General features: G+C 37.5%; 1 protein-coding gene across 4 annotated transcripts in view; it reads right to left on the bottom strand.

The window, feature by feature from the left end:
- Positions 1-598: 598 nt before the first annotated feature.
- Positions 599-12,245, bottom strand: part of ERICH6 (glutamate rich 6) — a 46,933-nt gene continuing 35,286 nt past the window's right edge. For 3 of the 4 annotated variants that reach the window (XM_074191069.1, XM_074191070.1, XM_074191072.1), the window contains 4 exons: positions 7,949-8,034; positions 6,781-6,936; positions 4,843-5,071; positions 599-1,026 (listed from right to left, as the gene is read on the bottom strand). In XM_074191069.1, the coding sequence (XP_074047170.1) occupies positions 763-1,026; positions 4,843-5,071; positions 6,781-6,936; positions 7,949-8,034 (735 nt within the window). In that variant the 3' untranslated portion in view covers positions 599-762. Of the gene's footprint in view, positions 1,027-4,842; positions 5,072-6,780; positions 6,937-7,948; positions 8,035-9,940; positions 10,028-12,245 lie in introns of those variants that run through there. The other variant, XM_074191073.1, reaches the window with a different exon arrangement.

Raw genomic sequence — 12,245 nt, 5'->3', positions numbered from 1 at the left:
TGGGCTTGGGATACAAAAACCAAAGCAAAAACTTTCCCTGCCATTAAAGGGTTTGCATTGCCCTTCCTTATTATTGACTTTTTAAGTACGACCAAGAAAGATAGTATTTGTGAACACTGTGATCCTCATGTGAAAAATGACTTTTATGGGTACATGTGTAGATGAGAATTAATTTTAATTTTTAATAAGAAATTAGACTAAAGGAAGTAGGTTATTAGAATGGATTAGAAACCAGAATCCAAAAATATGTTGTATATAAGAGACACATTTGAAACAGAAAGACGCACACAGAGATAAAATAAAGGGCTGGAGCAGAATCTATTATACTTTAGCTGAAGTTAAAAAAAAGGTAGGGATATTAATCATGATCTCAGACCAAAAAAAAAAAAGCAAAAAAAGAGACTTAAAAAAGAGATTATCAGGGAAATGTGGTTTGCAGAGGTTAAATGATTTGCCATATTAACACAACTAATATATGCCAAAGATGGGATTTGAATCCAAGCGTTTTCCTCAAGTTCAGCACTTTCCAGTATGCTACAGGACCATGAGGAACAAGTCTCATTATCATCTTTTCCTAAATTAACACGCTTTAGTGAAGCTAGTCTCCTTTTCTAGAGGGCTTCTCTTGGTCCTTGATGTATGCACTTTTCTGGATAAAAAGACTTTGTACCTTGAACCTATGGGTACTGACTAGGAAGTACATTGGAGTCTTTCCTACTCAATGCAGACCACACTTTCTTAAATCCAAACAACAATTCTTAGTTAAATTGGTTCATTTAATAATTCAGTTATTGTTGAAAGTGCATCTTTACTTAACTCATAATACTGACAGATTGAGAGTAATTTTATAGCACGAGTTGCAAGGTAGGAAGGTGTCTTCAATTTATACCAATTCTCAATGCTGGGAAAGTTCACACATATCTCAATTTTGCTCAGCAAACGTCGAATCTTTATGATGAATGCAAGCAGAAAAAGCTCCTCATCAGTGAAATATTTGAGCTTGGGGATCTTTTCTTGTTCCTCCACCTTTTTAGAGGAAAAAGACAGTGAATGGTTGGCCAGTGACTGATATTGAAAGGAGACTGAATCATGGAGATAATTAGGACAGAATTCTTAATTCTGTGAGGGCTTAATGCTAAAGTCTAGGAATAAGGGTAGTACTGAATCAAATAAGATAATATTTGTAAAAAGCATTTAGCATAATGCTTGGTGATATAATAGGCTCTTCTTATTTCCTTCCCTTTCCCTACCATTACTTTCTTTTGGTGCTTGAAATATGAAGAGTTTAGGTAGAAAGTTCACAAAGAAGATGATTATACTGGGGACTATGCCAGTAAACACAATTTCAGGAGAACAAATTCTCAGGAAGAGTAGAAAACGAGATTTTCCCCTACCACTAAAATGTTGTCCTTGAATATATGTATTCAGATCTTTTTATAAGCTTTTTAAAATAGGAAGTTTGTATTTTATGAAGAATGCATTCACCAAAACTTTTCTAGGAAATATGCCCAATTACACACACACACACACACACACACACACACATATATACATACATATATATATATATGTATATATATATATATGTTTAGATGAGTGATTTTAATTGCTTTAGGGAACTACCACTGAAGTAACTAATGTCTTCTGCCTTTGCAGATCTGCAACTGTCTGCATTTTATGACCTTGGAGCATTATTTGAGTCAGTGAGAGATGAAGGGAGTTGGTCATCTCTTAACTCCTCTGGCAAACTGATTCCCTGGAATGAGAATGGACAATTTGGACTTTTATAGTACCTTTAGAAAGAAATATGATGGACTAGTGAGAATTACTTTACTGAGGAGGAAACCAAAGTCTATGTCAAGTAACTTCTTTCTCAAATTAGGGGCAAAAATGAGTCTGAAGATTATGGCTTCTGATTCTTATTTTGGTATTCCATTTACTTGTTGAGTTGTTTTAGTCATGTCTGACTCTTCATGACCCCATTTGGGGTTTTCTTAGCAGACACTGGAGTGATTTGCCATTTCCTCCTCCAGCCCTTTTAACAGATGAGGAAATGGAAACAGAGTTAAGTAACTTGTCCAGGGTCACACAACTAGTGTCTGAGGCCAGATCGCCTTCCATCTACTTACCTCATGCAATAATAATAATAATAATAATAATAACAACAATATTCATATAAAAATTAAAACTAATATCTGCATATTTTGAACTAAAATACCATGGGTGCCTAGGCAAGCATCTTATATTTCTTTAGACATGACCCATATCATTGCCTTGGTCCTCCCCTTCACTCAAATGTGAAGACAATGGTGAGAATTAAATTCCAAGAAATGAGAACCTAAGGATTTCTCAGCTTTGTGCGTTGGAGAGCCGTAGTTGAAGATTTCACGAAAACCAGTTGGAAGCAGCAGGTATGCTAATTGAGTTTACCGAAAGGCATTTTGTGAAAATGAAACACTGAAATAAATACAAGGCTGGTTTAGTCCAAAATGAAATTCTTGTTATGGGCTATTTCCTTAAATTTAAAACTGTGAGTCCAATAGTAAACTACATATAGTCAAGTATAGAATTCAGTTCAAAAAGCATTTATTTACAGGTACTAGACACTGGGAATGCAAATGCAAAAATGTAACAGTTCTTGATCTAGAGGAGTTTATATTTAGAGGACCACACCATGAAGACAGATTAAATACCTTACATATTTTTAAAGTAAATATAGTTAGTGGAACTGTGAACTGATCTCAGCAATACAACTATTAGGTCTATTTCTCCAGATGATCAAGGAAAAAGGAAAAGAACCTATATGTTCTAAAGTATTTAAAGCAGCTCTCTGTGCTAACAAAGAACTGGAAATTGTGCAGTGCTCATCAATTGGGGAAATGGGCAAACAAGTTGTGACATATGATTGTGATAGAATTCTGTTATCCTATATGAAATAATGAACAGGTTGATTTTAGAAAAAAACATAAAAAGACATGAAATAATAAAAATGTGAATAATGAATAATGAGAAGTGAAATGAGCAAAATCAAGAGAACATTGGATACTCTGACAGCAGTATTTTTTTTTTAGGTTTTTGCAAGGCAAACAGGATTAAGTGGCTTGCCCAAGGCCACACAGCTAGGTCATTATTAAGTGTCTGAAACCGGATTTGAACCCAAGTACTCCTGACTCCAGGGCCTGTGCTTTATCCACTGCGCCACCTAGCTGCCCCTCAACAGCAGTATTTTTTGAAAAATAACTTTGAATGACCAAGTTATTTTCAGTATTACAAATACTCAAATCCACTACAAACGATCTACAAATGGAGATAGGATCCACCACAAGAGAAAGAACTGATAAATAGAAGCATGTAAAGCATGTATAGTATGGTTTTACACACTGTATTATGTATGTCTATGTGTGTGTGTGTGTGTGTGTGTGTGTGTGTGTGTGTGTGTGTGTAAAGATGGCCTTCTCTAGAGTGGGGAAGGATAAAAAAAATGTGCACAGCAGAGAACTAAAGAAAACTCAGAAGGAAGTAAAATAAATTAGTTTTGAAAATATTCAGTGTTTATTCCAGAATTTTTTTTAAAGTAAACAGTGTAAACAGTAGAGATTCATGGTTTTCTTTTGAATCTTTTGTGTTGTGCTATGTACATTAAAATGCTTTCTTTGCTTTTTTTGTATTTAAGTTAAAATGATTTAAAAAATTTAAAAATAAAAAAATTCATTTGATTTTGAGATGGGGAAGAAAAACTTCCTGTTCAGTCATTTTCAGTTATGTCTGACCTCATGACCCCATTTGGTGTTTTCTTGGCAAGTAGAGTAATTTGCTATTTCCTTCTCCATCTCATTTTATAGATGAGGAAATGGAGGCAGACAGGGTTCTGACTTTCTTAGGAACAGACATCTAATAAGTGTCCGAAGCTAGATTTGAACTAATGAAGATGAGTCTTCCTGACTTTGGGTTGAACACTGTATTTACTGTGCCACCTAGTACTGCCAACCAAAAGCTTCATGTAGATGATGGCAGTACTAGGTGGCACTGAGATCCGAAGAAGGCTAGAGAATCCATAAAGGAGACAGAGTAAGGGAGGAGAACATTTTAGGGATGATAGACCTGGGAGATGGAAAGTTTTTGTATGAGAATCAGCAAGAGGGATGCAGAAGATATAATTATGAAGGTGTACCATGAAAGAAGCTGGCAATGCAGATTATGAAGGCTAAACAAACATTTCTATTATGAATGAGGGCATGTGTGTGAATCAGAGAAGAGGGAGTCATTGTGAGCCTAGGAATGACATAGGCCATTTGTACTTTAGGATGATAAATTTGATGACTATGTGGAGACTGAATTGGATTCACCAGTAATGTTATCCTCTAGATAAATGATGACAAAAATCTTTCCTGAGAGTTCTAGAAAACTATTCTCTTCCTGTATCTAATAATAGCCTAGCCCAAAGGTCAGCAAACTATGTTTCAAAGGTCAAATTTAACTTTTCCCCTATTTTTGTACAGCTTACAAGCTAAGAATACAATAAAAGTCTATTTAAAAATGTAAAAACCATTCTTATCTGATCAGGGCATAGTTTACTCATCTAATCCACTTCATTTCTACAGCAAAGATTTTTCTGATTTTGCCATTGCTGGTGCTTTGTGCCTCACACTTTACCTTGTCTCTATTTCATATGTGCCTTTAAAGGTACGTGTTGTCTCCCCTAAAAGAATGTAAGGACTTGGGGTTAGAGATCGTTTCACTTTTGACTTTGTATCCCCAGTGTCTTGCATAAATCCTGGAATCCAATAAATGCCTTATAAATGTTAGTTGATTGAATCAGTTGAATTTAAAAAATATACTAACCTTCAGCTTGATTCCCACATTCATTCTTGCCTGTTGACCCATTGCTAGAAAAGAGACAATAATCTTGTCTTGATCTAATATCCGGATGCCTACATAATTATTTAAAGACAGAAATATTGGTTTAAATGAAACTAAAGGCAATGAAGTCATGGTACTGGACCACTTCCAAGTCCTCACTCGGTTGCCTTCTTGATCTGAAAACTGCCCTCCTGAGATGTTGGTGTTGATCCTACCAAAAAAAAAAGCAACCAAATAAGAGAATATAAGCATTTCTAAAGAGCAGACCCTCAGGTTACCTCCCAGAGATACTCATTTTACAGATTGGGAAACTACAAGAGGTTAAATAATTTTCTCCTGGCCATACTGCTTTTAAATATTGGAACTGGGACGTACATTCATTTTTCTGATTCAAGGATTAGTATTCTTTCTAGTCAGTTATGGCAAGCTGCCTTTATTTCTCTAAAGCAAAGGACAATTTTATGCAAGCCAAAGATGCAAGTCAACTGGGTGGGGGGGGGGGGGCGGGCTTGAGGTCTCAGATCTATTCCAATAGAAACTCCTTGAGAGCAGGGATTCTTTCATTTTTTAATCATGATATGCCCTGTCCCTAACAGAGTGTTATCAACAACGCCAACTTATGTTAATGGGCAGCTAAATCCAAGAGCTTTGGGAACTGTGATGTTCATCAGACCTCTAGACCGGCTGTCAATCCATTCCTTTTGGCTATCCATCATCAAACCGCTTATAGAGAAGGAGCCTGCCATATCCTTTCCTCTTCCTCCACCAATAGTATCTATTGACCAACTGCCACCAGTAAGTAGGCAAGTTAGCCTAACTGAAATGGCGAGACCCACTGAGGAAGGCATGGAATGAACTAGGCAGGCCAAGCACCATGAGTACCAGTTCCCCCCAAACTGTAGTAATAGTTGCCAGGACCAGCACCAGAATCCTAGGGTCAGAGGTGCCACCTACCTTTGACCCACTGCCTCTGGTGGGCAACTAAACTGACGACCTGGGGAAATTGATATTGCCCAACTAGGGAGATCAAGATTGGGGAGGGAAGTTTGGAAACCATATCATATAAAGGATAGTTGAGGCTACTGAGGGTGCTTTGTCTAAGGAAGAGAAAACTTTTTAGAAATATAATATATGAGCATTGAAAGCTAACATGCCTCCCATTTCACATTTATGGTATGCACTGGAGCTCCCTCCAAAGTTGATGATTCCATGAGCTAGGATCCTGCATGTAGCACTTCTGGCTTTTGCTTTTTGTTTCATTGGTGACCGAGCAATCTATTCTACAGTCAATCAGGAGTGAATTCCCAAAACTTTATCCATTTTTCCTTTCTACACTCTCCCAACAATAACTTTAAAAACTTGACATTTAGATAGCATTTTGAAGATTTATCTTTAGCATTACCCTATCATTAACCTTCATTCTGATAACTAAATTTTAAATTCATTTTATGATCTGCTTCCTCTTAAAACTTAATTATAAAGAATTCTTCTGGGGGCCAAATAAAAACCTGTCAAGAATAACTTTGGTAGCCAACACATATAAAGATTTAAGATTCACAACAGCTTTGTTTATTTCACCTTAATGATCATCACAATGGGGCTAGGATGTATTATTGATTATCCATTTACATATGAGGAAACTGAGTCTGAGATGGGGTTTAAGGACTTGCCCAGGGTGATATAGCTAGCAGGTACCTGAGTCAAGATTCAAATTCAGGTCATTCTGGCCTTAAGTCCACTGCTCTATATGTTACACTAATCTTTAGAAGTACCTCTTCTCTTTAGAAGCTTAAGTACATTTGGGTTGGAATCTAAATTTTGTTTCGTAATTCTGAATGAAAGAACTACTAGGGATGTCCCTCAATGCGCTGCATCAGTAGACAAAGTCACACAAAAGCAGGGGGTTCTCAAAAAACTTACCATATGTTTCCATTAGGATAGTAGCAGTTAATTTTACCACGGGAATCCATTACTGCCCTAATTGCAGGTTTATTTGCTGTATCTTCTTGGATCACACAAATGAAACCTTTCATTTTGTTGGTCAAAACAATTACTGCTAAATTTCCTGAGGGGTAGCTGGGATTAGATAAGGATAATTGAGTCACTGAAAGATTGACCAATCTTCTTCCCCAACTGCTCCTATTCCATTCAGTTCAACTTTTATTATCAGAATAGTCTGCTAGACCATTGGGTGAGATCCACAAACAAGATCAGGTTCCTGTCTACATGGGGCTTATAAGTTGGAAAGGAAAATTTTTTATATGTATAGAAAGCACTAACACAGAAAATGGAATAGCTATTATGCATAAGATTGAAGCCAATAACAAAGGGGTAATTGAGGTCTGAAGAAAGATAGATTATTTCCAACTGTGGGGATCAAGGGAAGGCCATCCTGAAGAGGTGGCTCTTGAAGGATAGATAGGATTTCAATAGACAACGCTGGAAAGATGACTTTCCAGACATAAAGAACAGTGGAGGCAAAGGATTGGAAATGTGAGGGGTGGGCAAGGATAGCACAGATTGCTAAGAGTTTTGAAAAATAGGTTAAGGGTTTTGAACTTTGCTTGAAAAACAATAGAGAACCAATAAATGACTTTGTAAGGAAGAGTCATCTGGGAGTCTGAGTAAGGAGACCCATTAGGAGGCTATTGGAAGAATCCAGGTAGGTGGTAGTAAAGATTTGTAATAGGATGGTGACAGTGAGAAAGGAAAGTGTGGATAGATGTGAGAAGGGTGATGAAGGTCAATCCTTGAGAAGGCATCTATGATTTCATCTCTGGGGAAATCCCTTCTCTTCCACTGATGGGCAACACAGTCATCTTGAATCAAGAAGAGAAGTCTGATAGGATTAGCTGAAGCTGCAAGAAGTTAAGTGACTGGCCTATGTCCACACAGCCAGTAAAGCCAGGTCTTCCTGTCTGCACCCTCAGCATCATCCATTTTAGCAAGAGGCTGCTCTCTGCTATCTATCAAGTCATCCAAATATTGCCAAGTCCATTCCTCCCCAGCTTGTACTCGGGACTCCCCCCCACCAGAAGCATCATGAATGAATGATGAAGTTAACAATTATATATGATAGAAAGGATACAATATTTGGCCTGTGGCATCTGGAAACACAGTGAGGAACTTTCCTCCATGTTGGTAGTACTTTACCAGGAACTCCTTTTCTATTTTCTGTGAGCCAAGGATAAAGAAAAGAAGGACATTTATCTTTCAGTGGTTATGGAGAGCAGATTTATCTAACAAAGTCTACAGATACCAAGGTGTCTTATCCATAAATGCATAAATTCTTGATCCCTGGCACTAAAAACAAGTTTTACTTAGATTAGACCAACACCTCACACTCTACCAACGTAAGATCCAAATGGATACAGGATTTAGACAAAAAACAATAATATAAGCAAATTAGGAGATCAAGGAGTAGCTTACCTGTCAGATCTATGGAAAGGGGAGCAGTTTATGACCAAGGAAGAGATGGAGAACATCATTAAAAGCAAACTAGATAATTCTGTTTACATTAAATTAAAAAGCTTTGGCACAGACAAAACCACTGTAACCAAGATCAAAAGAAATGTAGTAAATTAAGAAACAATTTTTGTAACTAGTATTTCTGACAAAGGACTCATTTCTAAAAATATACAGAGAACTGAGTCAAATTTTCAAAAAAAACAAGCCATTCCCCGATTGACAAATGGTCAAAGGATATGTAAAGGCAATTTACAGATGAGGAAATCAAAGCAATCCATAATCATATGAAAAATTGCTCTAAATCATTACTTATTAGAGAAATGAAAATTAAAGCATCCCTGAGATACCTCACACCTCTCAGACTGTCCAATATGACCAGAAAGGACAATGATCGATGTTGAAAGGGTTGTGGGAAATATGAGACACTAATACATCGTTGGTGGAACTGTGAACTCATCCAATCTTTCTGGAGAGCAATTTGGGATTATGCCCAAGGGGCAACAAAAATGTGCATCCCCTTTGATCCAGCAATACCACTACTAGGTCTATACCCTGAAGAGATCATGAAAAAGGGTAAAAAACATCACTTGTACAAAAATATTTATAGCAGCCCTGTTTGTGGTGGCAAAAAATTGGAAATTAAGTGAATACCCTTCAGCTGGGGAATGGTTTAGCAAACTGTGGTATATGTATGTCATGGAACACTATTGTTCTATTAGAAACCAGGAGGGATGGGAATTCAGGGAAGCCTGAAGGGATTTGCATGGACTGATGCTGAGTGAGATGAGCAGAACCAGAAAAACACTGTACACCCTAACAGCAACATGGGGGTGATGATCAACCTTGATGGACTTGCTCATTCCATCAGTGCAACAATCGGGGACAATTTGGGATTGTCTGCCATGGAGAATACCATCTGTATCCAGAGAAAGAACTGTGTAGTTTGAACAAAGACCAAAGACTATTACCTTCCAATTAGAAAAAAAAAAACCCTTTTCTTACTATGTAATTTTACTATCTCATACTTTATTTTTCTTCCTTAAGGATATGATTTCTCTGTCATCACATTCAACTGAGATCAATGTATATAACATGGAACCAATGTAAAGACTCACAGAATGCCTTCTGTGGGGGGGGAGGGAAGCAAGAATGGGGGGGGAATTGTAAAACTCAAAATAAAATCTTTCTAAAAAATAAAAACAAGTTTTAGATATTAATAAGTCTATGGACATTAAAAATACTCCCATGTATAATATTCCAAAATAGCAATTATGAAGACTGATAAGAGTCAGAAATTGAATTAAAAGGGACTTTTGAAACCATCTAGAGTAACCCATATTCTAACAGTTTTTCCTTAAATGAAGATGAAAGTTGCCTTAGGTTCTACTCACTGTTCCTAATTCTTCCCTCTGGGGCCAGGCAGAATGGACCTGCCTATTCTGTCTTCCAAGTAAATGAAAACAGTCATTAGCATTATCTTCAAGACTTAGGTTTCGAATAAGGAAAAATGGGCAAGTGATTAGTAAGAAAGGGAGAGGCAAACTGGGTAAGTTCGAGATTTTTTTTACCTTTTAAAAAAATTTTGAGCTCCAAATTCTCTCTTTCTCTCTTGCTCTACCCCCACCCATTGATAAGGCAAGCATTATGATATCCATTATACATGTGAAGTCATGCAAAACATATTTCCATATTAGCCATGCTGCCAAAAAAGATAAAAAAAGCAAACAAAGATTATACATTTATCTGCCTTCAGAGTTCATCAGATCTCTTTCTGAAAGTGAATAGCATTTTTTTTTTATCATGGATCCTTTGAAATTGTCTTGGAAGGGAAGTAGAAGAAACCTTGAGAGGTAATGGCCAGGAGGCTTAAGCCTATATTTGTTCAAGAAACATCAGAAGGGGAGATTTCAAATGATTCAGAGAAAGGCTAAGTAGGATCCTATAGCTTGAGTTTCTCAATAGGGACTTAAAACATCAATCTATTCCCTACCCCCTCCACCCATTTGACCATTATCCCATTTCTGACCATCAATTCTTCTAAGTCTAGGTTGCTGTAATTTGAATTGCTCTTTTTGTTTCCAATCTCTCTCCTCTGCAATCCATCCTCCACTCTGTTGCTAAAATCATCTTCTGGCACAGATCTGACTTTGTAACTTCCTGGTCAGAAAGCCTATAGTGGCTCCTTACTGCTGCTAAACTGAAGTATCATCTGCTTAGTCTAGGACTTCAAGTATCTTACAGGGTGGCTCCTACCTTTATTTCTAGAATTCTATCCATTCCTTTCCCAAACTCCATTTTTCAGCTAAACTCACCTACTGATTTTAACCTCAGGACTCTTGCATGGTCTCTCCCTTACTTTTGAGAATATACTTCTTTACTCTCACTCATTTTTATCTTCCATCAAAACTCAATTTGGGGGGGCTAGGTGGTGCAGTGGATAGAGCAGCAGCCCTGAAGTCAGGAGGACCTGAGTTCAAATCCAACCTCAGACACTGAATAAGTGCCTAGCTGTGTGGCCTTGGGCAAGCCACTTGACCCCATTGCCTAGCAAAAACTAAAAAACAAAAAAAACCCCAAACCTCCCCAAAACTCAATCTGGGTACTCCACGTGAAGTCTTTCAGATCCCCCAGTTGTTTGTGCTCATTCCCTTTTTTTTTTCTTTTTTCTTTTTTCTTTAGGTTTTTGCAAGGCAAATAGGGTTAAGTGGCTTGCCCAAGGCCACACAGCTAGGTAATTATTCAGTGTTTGAGACTGGATTTGAACCCAGGTACTCCTGACTCCAGGGCTGCTGCTCTATCCACTGCCACCTAGTCGCCCCTGCTCATTCCCTTCTTAAATTACCTTGTATTTATTTATTACCTGTATACATTATGACTGGTGGTATGCTAATAAATGTTTAACAACCAACTCTCTGAAAAAAATATACTTAGGACACACTTTTAAGTTTCAGCTGCATTATTAGCACCCTCTCCCCCATCACTAGTTTTTTTAGGTTTTTGCAAGGCAAATGGGGTAAAGTTGGCTTGCCCAAGGCTACAATGGCTAGGTAATTTTTAAGCATCTGAGATCAGATTTGAACTCAGGTGCTCTATCCACAGTACCACCTAGCCGCCCCCCCCATCACTATTTAAAGTAATCTATCTAGACAATTAACAAAACAATGAATGAAATCCTGGTTGTTACTTGCTGATTTCTGAGGTATAAATGCTCACAATGAAAATCTAATAATCAGCTTTGGAGAAGGGTTTGATCTGGCTCCAGCACCCGCCCTGGTGATATGCCTTCAATAAAATGTAAATTTTATTGTTTTTGTATTATTTCCAGAGTCTAGTTCAGGACTGGTAATACAGAAAGCACTTAGAGGTATCTAAATGTGGGATGAACTGCTCTAAGAGGAAACTTTTCATTTAAGATTCTCAAGTGAAGGGTGAAAAACGACTTATCTATTCTCTCTACAGTCCCCCCCCCCCCCCCCAAAAAAAAGCCCTCTCATTTTACACCAGAGTAATTTCCTGCTCAAAAAAAAAAAATCTTCACTGGCTCCCTAATTTCTATAGGATATTTAGGTCTTGTTATTTTAGGCACTGTAAAAACTCTTGCTCCCACCTACCTAACTTAGCTTTATTTCATGCTTATAAGGGTATAGTAAAAACGATTCACCAAACTCTACACCCTATTTCCCTTCCTCTATGCATTTTTAAAAGCCTATAATGAAATCTTTCCTTTCCCATATCTCTGAATCCTTTTCCTTCCCTCTGTTGCCTCTTTTTCCCAAAGTCTTCCTTGTACCTTTCTTCCTCTCCTACTCTTCCAATGAATTTTTATTGCTCTTTCCTGCCTCCATTTTTCTTGTATCTTAGAGGAATGTAAGGTTCCCTGAGGGCAGGAGTGATAACTTTTGTCTTCATAGTTCAGC

Source organism: Macrotis lagotis, chromosome 6, assembly GCF_037893015.1.
Source record: "Macrotis lagotis isolate mMagLag1 chromosome 6, bilby.v1.9.chrom.fasta, whole genome shotgun sequence".
Taxonomy (NCBI): domain Eukaryota; kingdom Metazoa; phylum Chordata; class Mammalia; order Peramelemorphia; family Peramelidae; genus Macrotis; species Macrotis lagotis.
This window is presented reverse-complemented; position numbering and strand designations above follow the sequence as displayed.